The sequence below is a fragment of the Epinephelus lanceolatus genome, chromosome 11 (genome assembly GCF_041903045.1).
Source record: "Epinephelus lanceolatus isolate andai-2023 chromosome 11, ASM4190304v1, whole genome shotgun sequence".
In the NCBI taxonomy this organism is placed as follows: Eukaryota; Metazoa; Chordata; class Actinopteri; order Perciformes; family Serranidae; genus Epinephelus; species Epinephelus lanceolatus.
In genome coordinates this window covers 19608359-19624936 of record NC_135744.1, presented here as the reverse complement: position 1 = coordinate 19624936, position 16578 = coordinate 19608359, and the positions used below count along the sequence as shown (strand labels likewise).

General features: G+C 45.2%; 1 protein-coding gene across 12 annotated transcripts in view; it reads right to left on the bottom strand.

The window, feature by feature from the left end:
- Nucleotides 1-16578, bottom strand: part of auts2a (activator of transcription and developmental regulator AUTS2 a) — a 449192-nt gene that overhangs the window by 40742 nt on the left and 391872 nt on the right. For all 12 annotated transcript variants that reach the window (XM_033635272.2, XM_033635303.2, XM_033635295.2 and 9 more), the window contains one exon: nucleotides 1979-2027. In XM_033635272.2, the coding sequence (XP_033491163.2) occupies nucleotides 1979-2027 (49 nt within the window). The remainder of the gene's footprint in view (nucleotides 1-1978; nucleotides 2028-16578) is intronic.

Genomic DNA, 16578 nt, shown 5'->3' with positions numbered 1-16578 from the left:
TAAGCCCATATACCAAGAATAATATACATTCTGTCATAAAAATATGAAGTTATTTTGTAGTATAAACAAAGCTTGATTTAGGCACCAAAATACATTTTTCCAGCATTTAATATTTAGCATTTTTGCACCTCTGATGTATTCTTGCACTGCTGTCTACATATTTCAACACTTGCAAGTCAACAATCAGCGATTCATTCATGAGCTGTTTGGTCCCTAAAATGTCAAAAAACAAAAAAAGGTAAACACCAAGATATTCACTTCAATGTCACAGAGGAGTAAAAAATATTCACATTGAATAAGCTGAAATCAGAAAGTGTCTGACTTTTTTCCCTTAAAAATGACCCAAACCGACTAATCGATTATCAAATTAGTTGGCGATTTAGTTGACAACTCATCAATTATTTGACTCTGCAGCATCATGGTTGTAGTTTCACTTATGTGATCAGCAACCGTAACTATTTCTTAACCATATAACTCAACATAATAAACTAGCTGTTGCTTTTTTGGAAGCCGTTTTTACTATCTTGGCCTATCCATGCTTTCTCAGCCGTGCGCTGAACCTTACAGCCCAATGAGCACTTTATATGTATCAACAACACACCGCACGCACAGTCAAACAAATGGAGTCATTTTGCACCTGCCTATTGGCAAATATTGACACTTGTCCTCCCACAAACGAACCTCTCTCGCCATATTTGTCGGCGCTGCTTGTGCCGCGGTTTGGTTGCATTAGAGTAATGGTAATCCCCTCCAACAAAAACTCAGCCGACTCTTTTAATCTAAACACCACCCGCCATAAAAATACCAGCAGTCCTGGCTCTCCCTGCACCTGGATTCTTTTACTGGCCTTTTGCAACAGCGGCAGACATTAGCATATGGCAGGAGAGGAGGAGGGGACGGAGGTGGTAAAAGGGTAAAGAAAAGAGGGGATATTTAAATGGGAAAAGGGGCCAAGAGAGTGGACTATCATGCAGCAGAGAGAAAGCGTATTTTGTGTACTGTTTCCCTGGTCAGGTCCTTTCATAGAGGGGGAGAGAGGGGGGCCCTCTGTTGATTTAGGCTGCACAAAGGGGGCCTTAATCCTTTCAAGGGAACCAAATCAGTCCACAGAGAAGCACGTTCAAAAGGAAACCTCCCTGTCAAGCATGGCCATTGAACCCCCCCAATGGACGCCACAAATCAAGCCCTGGAGGGAATCAAAGGCCAGAATGTGGGAATGTGTTTGGAGGTCTGCGCAGCGGAAAGTGGAGGGCTACGAGGAAGAGGAGGGGGCGGTGTGCAAGACCCCATCATCAGCAATCATCCCCGTTCTTGCCACAGCCCTGAAGGGGTCATAACCCTCGTCTCAGAGCCTCCCTTCTGCCCTGCATGGTAACTCCCCCCCATTACAGAGGAATGTCCTTTCACGCGGGGCACCTCCATTATCCCTGCGCTGGAGAAAATGGGGTTGCTTTTAACAGCAAATTAGTGACTTGATAATGAGGTCACATGTGGTGTTGGCACACTGAGGCCATAAACAGATGCCTCTCCTGCCCTTACTTCATTCCCCGCAGCATTAGTTAGTACATCCTCCTCCTCCTCTGGCTGCCGTACAAGTCCTGGTGCATCTCAGCACATTTGCAACAAAGTGTCACCAAAAGCGCACACGTGTTACATACATGTAACTCCAACATGACCTTTTGGCTTTTCACATTTTAATGATTTCACCTGATGAAATAAAGGCACTGAGAGATTTTCATCTTATCGGTGTCGAGAAAGCACTGAGCTGCGTTTCATACCTGTGCACCTCGGGTAAATTAGATCAGCTTTATGAATGTGATGTGTTATCTTAAATGACAATGCATAAATACAACAGTCGCCGTGCTGGGACAATGCAATCCAGTTTCAACATGGTAATAATAACACCAGGAATGGCAAAACACCTGCACCTTCATAGTGACAACATTTCAGCGGGGTGGGAAAAATAAAATGTCTGTACCTTTAACTGCAGCTGTGCTGAAAAATTTCTCTGAGCTGGCATCGGAGACCTGGAAAAGAGGAGAGTGGAATTAGAAAAATATCGCTGTATCATTCTTTTTCCACCAAAATGTCCAAACCCGCTTGTAGATAGGATTTTAGGGGACAGCGTAGAGCAAAAACTGCTGAGCGAGAGCATACGCTCAGAGCACCATACTCATTTTAATGTCAACTTTAATTCTGAATTCACCACATTAACATTTATTGTGGTTTTAATATATATCTCTGACAATGTGTGCTCGATAGATGGTTTAATTTTAACCATAATCAGGGTCAAATTTAATCCAAAATAAACCAAGACATATCCAATATCCAACATCCTGTCATGCCCAAAAATGATGTCTGTAATTATTTGTGTAACCTGAGAATCATGATCAAAACCAATATTGGATAACAGACTGAAACAAAACAAGTGGCTCTGCACATTCACGCCACTTGGTGGCACTGTTGCTCCGCGACAAAACACCTCCATCCCTTCACCGAGCCTCCCCAGCTCAGCGCCAACAGCATCCCTGTGCTGGAATAAAATATGCAGTGATGGGATTTAACCCTGAATTATAATAAAAGGCTTATGTAGGTGAAAAAAACCCAAGTCACAGAATAATTATATTTAAACCCGGACATGTAGGTGAAATATTATCATATTAGAAAGTAACCACAGGTTGGAAGGACAGGGAGAGAAACAGGACAACACCCGCTGGAGCTGCACATGGGGAGAAGACTGACAGACAGGTTTCTCTGAATAATTCTGATAACTGGCTTTGTGGATTTCCTCGCCTCGGATTTATTTAATGCTAAATTCCGAGCAACAAAAATAACATGTTAATGCACTGCACTTTGACTGCAGGGTTGTATGAATGACAGGGGTGTTTAAAAAATAAAATCCAGTGACAGCTATGTCTTTTATCCCTGTGTATGTGTGTTATTAAGGCTGCAGGAGACGCGAAGTGTTCTCACAGCAAAACCTGAATTTAAAAAGTGCTAATGGACATGTGCATTAGTGCCGTTTTATTGTTAGAAATAAAACCTTGTTGTGAATCAGGCATTCATTCACTAATGCAACACTGACAGAATGTAAACAATGAAAGCTGCAGAACAAATGACAGCAGAAGCGGCGGCATGAAAATGGTTCCCATTATAAAGAAATCCTCTCAGAGCATTTTGCACACTATCACACACAATGAAATCTAAGATTAGAAGCGGCTCAGAGCCAGAGCGCATACCTTTGATGTGGCAAGGTTAGCGAGGAGGCAAATAAGTCAGGATATTACTTTCTCGGTCTGGTAAATATGGCCTCGTTTCACATTCTGCTTTTCAAATAATATAATCCACACAAGAGGCGGCGAAGTCTACTCCGTTTAAATTGAGGACAGCCATGCGGAGAGAGAAGAAGCCTTTCCAAGAAAAAAAAAATCCAAAGCCGTTCACAAAGCTACTGCGCCTTTTGGACAAAGGGAGCCATGTGTCTCGCCACGGAGAGCTTCTGCAACAGCACTGAGGCGACAAGAGACAGAAAAAAATCCCTTGATCCACCTTTCTTTGCTTCCTCGGGACACAATGTGATTTTTTCTTCACGTATATTCTCCTGTCGGAAATATCCGTGACAGGTAACCAACAGGATCCGGGAAGGGGTTTGTGTGTCGGTGCGCAGAGAGAGAGGGGCTGCGTCCGACGGAGCGAACCAATCCAACAAAAGCGCACGGCCAGTTTCCTCTGTAGAGACAGAGACGGAGCCAAATCACACGAGCGGTGAGCAAAACTTCACAAGGTATGAGCCCGCTGTCGCTGTGTGGTCAGCTGCAAAGCCGGGCTGCCGCGCGCTCTCCGACGGATCCCGGTCGTGGGCACACAAGAGCCTCTCCCCATCCGCTACCAAAGCACCAGACAAACTCCCATTCATCCAGCGACTGACTGCCTGAGTGCTGCTGCTGCTGCCTTCACGATCGGGTCCTCCCACTTCCTGATTTCCAGGCGGACTTGGATTCAACCTCAGTCGTGCGCCTTCAGAAGACAAACACACTCATGTTTTTTTGGGGGGCTTCTGGAAAGCTTGGAGCTCGGTTGCAGAGGTGCACATCAGCGCGTTTACCTTTTGCGTAAATGTCGCGCAAAAGGAGAGACAGCAGCGCACCAGAGCTAGATAAGGAGGCAGGGAGGCAGAGAGAGAGAGGGAAGGAGAGAAAGGAGGGAGGGAGGGGAGAGCGGAGGCAGAAAGATATTCTTTCTTTCACTCTGTACTGAGTGAGATGATGTCAGCCCCTAATGAATTCCCCAGTAGGGTGCTGCTACCGTGAGGGGAGGAAAAACAAAACGCTCCTTTATGAGCAGCATGCACCTCCTCGCAGCCCACAGGCTGGTCTTCCTGTTGGATCAACTCCCACTCTGCTGGCCTGAAGGGAGGTCAGCTGGTAATATAAAAAGCACTTTAGGTCATTCAGCCTTCAATTTGAGCTTTGAGCTGTCCACGGCCCACCCTGACGGACCTAAAACCCAACAAACCACTGACATCGCAGACATAAATCATGACTACCACGTTTATAATTTTGCGATAACTTTACCAAGCGCTGGAGGGATTTTTTTTTCTTAGCTTTCCCACCCAGGGTCACAAAAAACAGCCCTGCTGGAGCTGGCAGAGCTCAGCACCTCGCTCGAAGAGGCCGCCTTCCAGTCGTTTCCCAGTACTGATGCCATAGAGTATTTATGGAGATCACACAGATTTAAGGTGGGACACTATCCTGTTAAGATTCACACTGCAGGCCTGAAAGTAGCATTTACCCGAGAAGCAACGGCGCTCATACTTCTTTGCCTCGATTCCTCACATTAGACGAATCCTGATCTCACGCTGGACATTCCTGGAAGATCCTTGTGATAGTAAAGGTAATGGATTGCACTCGTGTCGCCTTTTTCTAGTCTTCCGACCACTCAAAGCGCTTTTTAAACTGTGAGTCACATTCACATTCATACACTGGTGACTGAGTGTATAGGCCAGTCCAAGCCAGCCAACGGACCCTCACTCTGTTGGCTCCGTTGGCAGCCACTGGGAGCAAGGATACTCAAGGATACTCCGACATGTGGACTGGAGGAGCCAGGGATTGAGCTGCTGATTTTCCGATTGGTAGACGACCTGCTCTACCTCTGAGCCACAGCCGCCCATAATGCAAACCCATCCTATAGCATTGCCTAATGAGCATTAACCCACTGGCTGGGAGGTCAATAGATGCACAATAGAGTCACATTGCAAAGTCTCTTCCTGCCAGTTCAGTCCAGGCAACCGCAGAGCAGAAAACAGACTTAGCTCATAGCTGAGATGCTAATCCGTCCCTCGGTAACAGACGGAGCGAGGGTCCTTTGGCTGCCTGGGACCAGCCCATACAAACATGAAGTCATGGGAAATGGGATACACAGTTGAATGAGATTCAGACACATTGACACAACAGCACTTTCATCCAAACTGCAGTCAGATGCTCCGTGTGGTTAAACTGAGAAGTTTACATTTAGCAGAAAATGATTTATCCACATCAAGTTACAATGGGCATAGCTGTTCCAGGATACACTGATGACATGCAGAGGGAGAAAAAAACAGTGAAGCACCACGAGGGGGAGGGAGGGATTGGCCTCAGGTGGCTGGTTAAAGTCCAGCCACTTGGTTCAGTTACAGAGGATAAAGGCTGTGGTCACCAAGGGCCTGGGAGAAAGAGCAGCCTGCATGACCATGTGTTCAAGTTTGAGGTTCCTGCCATGCACCCTTGTATGTTTTGTGTATTGAGCAACTCAAACTAATGAAGTGATTAACCTCTGTTGCTTATAGGCTGTGGGAAAACATCTTTGATAACTCCAGTGACATTATGTAGCTGTACGGTGCCACGGCTCATGCAACAGAAACGCAGTAAATCACGTCTAAAATTAGTTGCAAATGTACCAACTGTGGTTACATGTAATTAGATCACAGGGATTCCTGTGTTTGGAGCGGTGATTGTGATGAAACATCAAGAGCATATCGTGGTTTGGCTTCAAAAGCATGACATGGCTGGCTTCAAGATATGTATTTATATGACTGCCACCGACAGAAAATGGCTACCAGTCATTTTCACGAGGCCTGTGAAACAGCAACTGTGCACAAGCCGCTGTTCTCCATTTTAAATGGTCATTATCAGATTTGAGAGCGACCGCAAAGTCTGTGATTACAGCCACACTGCCAAACAATCGGCGTGCGGATCTCTCGCTGCACATTATTTTTAATTCAAATGAAATGATGACAGAGATGAACACATAAAAAATGAGAGCCCTGCACAGTTTCACGTGGAAAAACATCGTCTGTGCGAGAGAATGAAGCAGTAAGATCAAACACAATGTCTTGATGTATGCTATGTATCTCAGTAATTGCTGTCTGGGCACGTAAGTTCTGTCTATAGACCATCAGCTTCACACTGACATTTTGTCATCTTTTATTCCTTTTTTTGGACGCTGATTCTCCACTTCAAAGAACCCAGAGGCATGTTTGTCTCTCCCCCCACAACCACGGTTTAATTTTACAGGAACTCTCTCCTAGATTACAATCACAGGGGACCAGCTCCCTTTTATGAGCCTTCCTGCCATTATGCCAAATCTACCCTCGTTTAAAATATTACTGATAAGTGTAACATGAGTGCTGGCAATGTAATATGTTAAAAGCTCTTATAACGTTTGTCTGTTGACTCAGAGCCCGGCCTTTGCTTTATAGAAGCTTAAAAAAACCCTCATAATTCAAACTAGGATTGAATGCAGAGGCCAGGAAATGGAAAGAGAATTTTCTTAATGACCTTGAACAGAGTCGTCACAAGTGGTGAACATCAGTCAGTGGGTGAGCATTTCAGGAACAGTTTCACCTCAGTAACATCTTTGTGAAAATGAAATAGTGTAACTCTACACTGAGCTAAACAAAGGACTACAGGGTACTGAGGCGAACATGAATGTGTGTACCAAACTATTGCAATTCACCGGATACCTGCTGAGACATTTCACTCAAAAGCACAAATGTTAACCTCATGGTGGCAGGACGAGAAACACCAGGGGATCACTGAAGTAATCGCCTGGGAACCATGAATATCTGCACAAAATACTGAAAACCCTTTACCTGCTGGTGGCTAGATGAAAAGTCAGGGAATCACCAAAGTCATTAAGGTTAATCCTCTGATGACCACGAATATCTGTACCAAATTTAATGGCAATCTACCCAATAGAAACATTTTAGTAAAACCTTTCCCCTATGCCCCGCCCCTTCATGATGGTCCGACATGCTATTAGAGTAAGCATGGAGCCCACCCTGTAACTAACTGCACTCCCTGAAGAAATATTATCATATTTTTGGGAAAATGAAAGAGTGATTCCAGAGAGAAGCAGACAGAGGGGTCTACAGTCTGTGTTTGAAGGATATATCCAGGATGTCAAACTGACTCAGCAGCAACAACAGGTTAAAAAGACAAAGATAGTTAGAAGCTAAAGCCCAACTATAGGCCACAGATCACAGTGTAAAAGTGAACCACCACATCACTGCTGATCGCCACACAAGACAATGAATATAAAGGGAAACAAAAAGCAGCATGTGTATACATTCAGTAGGCTATATCTTCAGTAGCTAGCTAGCTAACCCTACACTTCTCAGGGTGTAATTTTGATTTTGGAACAGGGAAGAAACGTATATCTTTTTCCAACCTCTCCAGGTAACGAGTATCATTAATACACGATGTGCCCCAGGCACAACATTTACCTCCAAATCTACAAAACTAGCCTGAAAATGAAGGAAATCTGAAACAGTTGCATTAGAGTCAATGGAGCACAGCTGTGTTGTTGTTAAACTCTGGTCTGAGCCAGCCTGATGCTACGTTATGATTGGCCGGTCTGCGTCCTGGGACGGGACTTAGCAAAGGGTCTTCTTTGAGTTAGCTGCTAACTGGTACTTGCTGATTTTTAAATCTCCTGCTGGGGGTTGCACACATAAGGCGTCGTCAAAACGTCAAACCTGTCCTGCCCATGGTCCCATCCTGTTTATACAGACACCTAAACTTACATACAACTTTCTGTGCTGTTACTACTTCCCATGGTGGCTTACAGACGAGACAACTCAACTCCCATTACATCATCGTGCCTTATATACAGCACAGTGAGGCGGCATAATGGTGCGAAATTCCCGCCTTGAACAGGCAGTGTAAAAGGGGATAGCTACTGAAAAAAAAATACAAAAGTGCTGTCCTCTTCCTGTGTTGGTTGGACAATGGTTGACACACTTCCTTTGTGCTTTCATTTTACCAGGAGATGGCACCCAGCAGCAGACAGAATTGCGTACTGAAGTGAAGCTTACAGGGAAACAATCTTAACGCCAGTGGTGTCATCATTCTTTAACCATAAGTTTTAGCAAAAACTTAGTCTATTTCCACTTTACATACTTAGTTATTATAATCTGGATTTATATAACAGCTTCATATTTTATCAATACTCAAGTTTCATGTGGGGATTTTAACACGTAGATACACTATAAATGTAACAACTGGCAGTGTATCACAGGCAGGCAAACAGTGGAAGATCATTTTTCATTATGTTTCATGGGATATTTACACATAATAATCTTTTAGAATTAACAAAATCATGTCTGATTAAAAAAAAACATGTACTGCACACAGTTCAAAGTAAATACAACCTGTTTTACATGGATTTTTAAAAAATAAATCCTGGTCTTCTGAGAGGAGGGGGTGGGATTAGATCACACCTTCCTTGTTGCTTAAAATCTGAAATGTCCAAATGTTGCCATGCAATCTAAGAACTGTGAAATATTTCTAATTGCACACACATAAACCCACACACTTGGAAATGCCAACATCTCCTCTTCTCCCAGCCTTTCGAGGGCGGAGTGAGGATGTTTTTTGAAATTAATTTTATTTATTTATTTATTTTGTACAGTCATTACATCCGACCTTATCTCTCAGAGCCTGCACTGGGTTGTCAATGACAACTGGCTCTAATCTCTACCCCCTCCCGACAAGCAGCACTGACAGGCCCTTTCTTCCCAATTCCTCAGACACGTAGCCAGACATAAATTAATCTGTCACTCATTGCTAGCATTAATGTGGGGATGACACACGGCTGTGCATGCAAACACACACACACACACACACACACACACAGACAAAGACAAATGTACCCCAGCGTTAAAAACCGTTATGAAAACTGGGACACCATAGCGTGCCAAAAGTGGAAAAAGCCTTTGGAAAAGCTGACAGTCTTTTCTCTTAAACTGCATCAATCAAATATCCTGACAGAGAATGAGAGATTTAAGGACTTGAGAATTTCTATCCGCATTGCCACAGACATGCTTTTCAATATTAAACCTGTAAAAAAACAATGCCAAAAATTAATCTCTACTTTGCATATCTTCGCCCACTTATTTCAACCGGTGCTTAGCACACAGGATGTGATTGGCAGTCAGAGAACATTTAGGAAGATTGACGGACACAGGGATGAAAGCGTCTATCTGATCCGATGACGATACCTCTAAAAGCAGATCCTTTTTGTTATAATAAAGCTTCCTGAGCTGAGAGATATGAAACTCACATCAAATGTCAGCCGGGGAAGCAGAGCAAAAGTATTTCTTCCGGTTGTTAAAAGCCTGTGGAGACTGTGTTATCTGCTTATCTGTATCTGCTTATCTCCCTGTGGTCTCTGAAAGCAGGCCGGGGCCGTAGGAGTTCAAGATAAATGGCCTGATCAATGGCAGACATTATCTGGATCTGGTAGGCAATAATCAGATCCAGTTGACGTTGCTGGCGCAGAAAGAACTGGCCTGTCAGCGGGAACAAACCTACTTCACTCGCCATCAGTCTAATGTCGCTGCCGTGGGACTCGCTTTGGAAAACAATGCAGACAAGAAAATTGGTTTAACCTTCCCTGCCTCAAATGCTTTAGTTACATCCCTAATGCACCCCCTCCAACACACACACACACACGCACACACACACCCGCAGCACTACTCTGCCCAGTCACAAGAGAAATGGGAGACCCTTTTGCCTAAATTACAGACATTGCCATGGAATGTGGGCTGTGGGCTGCGATGCCGTGGATAATTTCAGACCAGTCAATCACTCCCTCCCCTTCTTACAGAAAGGAGCATATGTGCTGCCCGCCTCAAAACACACACACACACACACACACACAATCATGCATATTAGGCCTGATTTACCTTTAACATTTTCATTTAATGTCAGTGTAATTACTAATTCCCAAACCTCAGCCAAATTATTTCAAAAAGGACAAATCTGTGTCCTTATTTATAGTGCTGTCACTCAGTGTTTACATGGAGATCAAATGGACCGCGGAAATGAATTGTCCCAGCTTTTGAAGCAGACGTGACAGGGAAATCTGAATTTTAATGTGCTGTATTTTAAGAGATTATTTGTTTGTGATGTTTGCTTTCATCTCGACATCACGTCAATGTCCGTGTAAACAAGCCTCCGTGCTGCTTGTCACACAAATTCATTGATGAGCTTATTGCGTATAACCTAATCGAGCCGCGGTGACATTTGATCTCAATGACAATAAAAAGAAGCAGGATTATAAGCCTCTTTTAATTTGACCCCAATTTTCTCTCTGAAGCTTTACAGTGGAGCCGTATCCCAGACAGACAAAACATTCCTAACAGATAACCCTCTGCATGACGAACCCCCAGCTTTAATTTTTCTCCCTAATCTGCATGTCTTTATATTTGCGGAGACCCAGCAGACATCTACAACCAAAGAACCGCAGCGCTGGAACCCCCCGTGAGGCCTCGACTTAATACTAAGCAAGAGCAACTGCGCTGGCAGGGATAATATTTTCCCTTTTTGTTTCTTTCTTCTCAGTGGTGCGATGGGAGTGAGGAGACAAGGGGAGGCAGGAAGATAAAGGAGGAGGAACTAGAGAGGAAGAGAGCGGGAGAAAAAAACAAAACAGGAGGAGATGGGGAGAGACAGACGAGATGGAGAGGGGGATGGAGCCAAACAGGGAGGTAGTGGGGAAGAAAAGGAGGGGAGAGAAACAGCCTGCTGTGTTATTTAAAAAGGAATGACTACAGGAAAGCACTGAGGAAATCACCACTAAGGCGTTGTATTAAAACCTGTCTGACCCTCTGCAGACCCCCGAGCGATTCGCCCGGCTGGAGGAGTATGGTCTGAGGGATTAGGCCTCTGAAACGCTCCGTCAAGACCATTCTGTCAGGCACCGACAGAGACAGCCCCAGTCATCCACCCGCACCCCCCGCACTCCACTCAAACAAGCCTCTCCAAGGCTCTCTCTGTGCTCAACAGCTCCAGAGTGGGGGCCTGATGATAGGCTCTCTAGGGGGACACAAGATGGGCCACGGACATCAAAAGCCAGCAGGGTGACAGACAGCGGGGAGGTCTCGGCCCGCCCTCCCCCAGCCTTCCCTTTTTTCTCTTTCTGTCGCTGTCCTCCTCTCTCCCTCCATCTCATCCCAGGCCCCCGCTGGCCATTGAGGGGTTTCTAATTGCATTTTGCAGGGCCTGAGCTAAATAAGGTCGTTGTTCTGTCTACAGTGGCCTCCCTGCTGGGGGGGGCGAACCATGGGAGGGAGAGAAATGGGCAGTTTAGGCCCCTTGGAGACAAAATAAAAAGGAAAAAACGCAAGGCGAACATGAGGGAGAGGGAGATGATCTGTGACCCATTTCAATGAACATGGAATGCTGATTGTTTTCTGGTTGACAGGTGATCCTTGTTGTGTACTCTCAAGAGTTCCTCAAAAGAAAATCACGCATTGCAAAAGCCTGGATGCCAGGAGCTTCCATACTTTTGAATATCTCTGTCGCCCTTTTTACACAGGCCGCAGCAAAGTCTCTTCATTACGCCGCCTTTGCTTTTTTATACAGAACCAAACAACGGCAAGATAATGCTGCTCAAGTGTGTGATTTCAGACTGCATGCCGACATTCTGGAAACGAAAGAGGCGTGACGGGAATGACGTAACACAACAGCACCGGCCCATGGTATGACATATAACATACACATCTGCAATGCTTTACAAACAGTAACAATGGCGTAACACGGCAATAACAATCATTTACCATCTCTGTTATATGGCGGTTGATCTCATCCTCTGCTCAGAGGGTAAGGAGCTCCCAAAGCTTATTATTTCTTCCAATGTGTGGACATTTCTGGCCACTGTTCTTCTCCATTGAGTTAGCCGCTAACTGATACTCGCTGTTTTTTATATCTCCTTCTGAGGGTTGCATGCGTAACCTGTCATAAAAATGTCACATCCATCCTGCCCATTGCCCTTCTTGCCGGCTGTCCTGTTTATACAGACACCGTTTCAGTGCTGTTATTACTTCCCATGGCAGCTTCAAGACAAGACAACTCTATCGTACCTTACATACAGCACGGCAAGGCGGCATGATGGTGCGAATTTCCCACCTTGAACAGGTTTCAAAGGGACTGTGATATTCGTTTAGTTTAGTTTATGTGCTCAGTTTATTTGATCTTGTAAGGAGCTCCTGAGCCTCTTTGTTGTCCCAAGATGCGGACATTTTCGGTTGCTGCTCATCCTCTTTAAGTTAGCTGCTAACTGCTGTTAACTGCTTTTCAAATCTCCCACCTGTGGGTCGCACACACACCTCGTCAAAATGTCACACTTGTCCTGTCCTGCCGGCTCATACTTTTTACACAGACATTGGCTCAGGGCTGTCACTGCCTCCGCAGCTGACATGATTGTACCTTTGATAAAGAATGGCGAGGTGAGGTTAAGCAGGCAGTGTAAAAGGGGCCTTATATGAGTGGTTGGAGAAGATTGTATGTATGAGCATATGTGCTGCAGGGATCTGAGCGTCTGTCATGTGACAGTGTGTTTTAACATGTCAGAGTCCACTGAGACAGCACTGGGAAATCCTCCCTGACCTCGTCGCCCCACTGCTGCTCATCTCCCCCTTTGTGTAACACTAGAACATGGGAGAGTGGCTGAACAAGAGGAAGACTGTGTGTCCACGTTGAGTGTGTGTGTTTGGAGATAGGAGCAATTTCATCTGTGAATACCCTCCTCTCCCCTGGCGCAGTCCGTAGAGCGGAAAAGCGAGCTGGTGGTTAGTGACCTACATGTGGAGCTGGTTGAGGGCCAGAGACTGGGGCCATGACTGGGCTGCAGGGGGGCTGTCTGTTGACAAGAACGAGAGACCTCTTCCGCTTTGAAGCCCTGTATATTTAAATATTTCATGACCCCCTCATCTCAAGCCCCTTTTATCAGATTTGCGCTCTGGCTTGTGGCTGCCTTTCATTAATAGCACAGCGAGGAGTTAGTGTCGATCTAATGCCCCCATCAGCGAGGCAGATCTGAGGGAGCCTCCGCCGTACCCGGGCCCTTTTGGCACTGAGCATATCTGGAAGACGATCTCGTTAAACGCTAGTAACAATTACACCAATTACAGATAAGCCTAAGTGTGTCAAAGCCACAACATGATGTTTACAATGATTAGCATGCGGCGTTATCAGCGGGGATGGCAATCAACGCTAGTGCCTGGTGCTTCACAAGATCACAGGGCTCTTTATCTGTCACTATCGATAAAAGGCCACCGGCTGAAGACAGACCTGAGCGTAGCTGTCATGTTTGGCACTAGATCATGCTGCTGTTACCCAGCTTCAGTTGGATTAAACCAGGTTTGACGGAAGACTCTACAAGATGTCACAGGAACAGATCAATGATATCAAATGAAAGAACATCACAGCTTGCCACACCCTTATTTCTGTTCATTATCGTCAAAGGCATCACAAAGAAACGCTCTCAGGATCTCACTGAAACAATCATGACTCCACTCTTGCAGTAAACAATCCCGGTTATCAGATTGGCACATGCGAACAACGTGTTTCCAGCAGTGAAGTGGAGCGCGGCGTGGGCCAGTATATTTCCACGAGGGCGCGTGCTGGCATGGCATGGGGCACAAGTCTGGAAATGCGTCTCTGAGGCTGGTGACCATGACATAAGGCCCCGCTTGTCTGCTTGTAATAGAGATGCCTTTGAGAGCGGCCTGCATCTGCCTGCGGGACACATTCCACGCTTTCCTCCACAAACTCTTTGCCGCCGTCAGGCTCTGGGTCCTAAATGTGCACATTGTGAGGCTGCCCTGCTGGCTGCCTGACAACAGCACATTCACCATGGGGTTATTTGAGTGGACCCAGGCTCCCAGGGCGCAGATAGAGCGTGTGTTCTCTCTGGAAGTGTGTGTGAGTCTTTGTGAATGGGTGTGTTGTTTGTGTTTATGTAATTGTGCTAAACGAGCCACCTTAAGAGTTTGTTTTTGCGATTAAAGCCAGAGCCATAAAGTAGAGCCAGTGTGCGTGACGAAAGAGTGACGTGGACTCAGATCTGCGGTTTTATTTGTGTGTTTGTTTGTGGCCTGGTGTCAGTCAGGGCCACAGGGGACCATAAGTGCTAAGGGCCACCCAGGCAACAGCTAGAACTAAGCCCAATCATCAGTGCCTGTCTCAGCTGGGCTTATCATGTACTGTGTTTACCAACACCAAGCTTCAACAAGATGATCTGGGGCAGCTTGCTGTCTGTCTCACTCTCTCTCTCTCCCTGACACACACACACACACACACACACAGCCTGTAAGAGGATTTACACTGGCAACAGGGACAGGCTGCGTCGCTTATCCAGAGAGAAAGCTGCGGCACCACACACACAGCTTGACCTCTCCTCACATGCCTGAATACACAGGTAACACACACACACGCACACACACACACAATTCCCTGGGGGAAACTGCGGTCCACTGACACAGGGGTAAATGGTTTGTTGTATAATAAAGTTTATAATTCAACTTGATGAGGGGCTGAATGAACAATACTGTGTCCCACACTGATCACACACTATTAGCCAAATTCGCTTCAGGCTACATCCACACCAACAGGTTGTTGTTTAAAAGGCCCAAACACACCAAACCAACATCAAAGAGTTAGTGGTGACGAAGGCCAACTGTTGTGTGGACTCATGTTGCCTGTGTCTCAGTAAAAAAGTTGCACTTGAACACATTGCAAAGACTACAGTAAACGGCCAACTAGAACGTATGATCTGCACCTGCATGAGAAGAAATAACTCTCCACACCAGCGGGCGGTGGTGGTCTGTATTCGTCATCCAAAAAGCAAAACCGGGTGACCAACACAAGGAATTCAAGATGCTAGTTAGCAATGTTAACACGTTGAACACAACCTGATGTCGAAACAATTGGGAACCATTTCTGCTAAATAGCTCAATGGCTGACAAAATATTCTTACCTAATATAAAAAGTTCTCTCTTGACTTAAGTCATTTGTTTGACCTTCTCCTGAGCTGAACTGACAGATGGCGACCAACAGCGCAACACTGACTGACAGCCGACCTTCGGCTTGGTGCATTAGGGCCCTAAAACACATACCTATTGCTTTGTTCACATCCAGCATCTGCAGTACTCCAGCATTCTGTCTTCTAAAATGAAGACTTTTAAAAAGCTGCTGAAATCATTTTAGTTTGAAAACTCTGGGGTTGCATTTTAGGGTGCTTTCAGACCTAGAGTTGTCTTATTGTGGACTGATTTTGTAACATAATTGCCTAGAGTTGGTTTGTGTTCTCATGGCAGCATTTACAAGCGGACCAGATAAAATGCCTTGTGCGAGAAAGCTGCTCTTGATTGGTCAGAATATTCATGTGGGAAAAATCCAGGAAGTAAACAAAACGTTGAAGAAGAGTACACTTGCAAGATAAATGTGACACTTTCTAATGTCACAATGGAGGGACAACTACGCAGGTTGATTTTAGCGCTGCTCATCGTGGACTATATTGCTGTCATTGCTCATTTTAGTCAAACCATACAGTTTGAAAATGAGGCGCGGCTCCAACTAGAAAACAATGTTTTGATGCATTGGATGTGCCGAATGTGCATATTAAGGCAGTACAGGAGGAGGTGCACATTAATAATCCTCCAGGACTGTAACATGCTCATATTTAACCCAAACAATGTGTCATGTGACTGCAGTTGGTTCAGATCCAGGTCGGAACATGTTCTCACCTCAAATAAACTGCATCAGAGTTCGTTTGTAACCGCACTGAGACCACCTCTTCAAGAAGGTGCCTTTTGTGTTTTCACCCTTCTTGTGTGGGTATTCGTTTCCCATTGCCATGGCTTCCTTTAGCAATGGATAATGCTCATGGTACCACTCTGATATGTCGCTGTATTTGCTTTGCAACCACTCAATCTGTCTTCCACCACCTTGACCGTCTTGTACTCATGTGTTACCTACAGTAACAGTTTCACCTCGTCATCAGTCCAAGCAAAGACACCTCTGGTCTTACTCTTCATCATCTCTGTAGTATTTCCTTATTTAATCAACCAACCGCAGAGTATATAATCTTCTTCCTGTTAACATTGGCATATGCATGCCCAGTATGTGTGAATGGTCATTTGATATAAGTCTTTAGGTGTGTAAGTATGGAAAAAGATTATTTCTGAAATGGTGCTAAAACACTTATGTGTACACAGATCATTTTTATGTGTGGATGTGGCGTTAGGCTCCACAC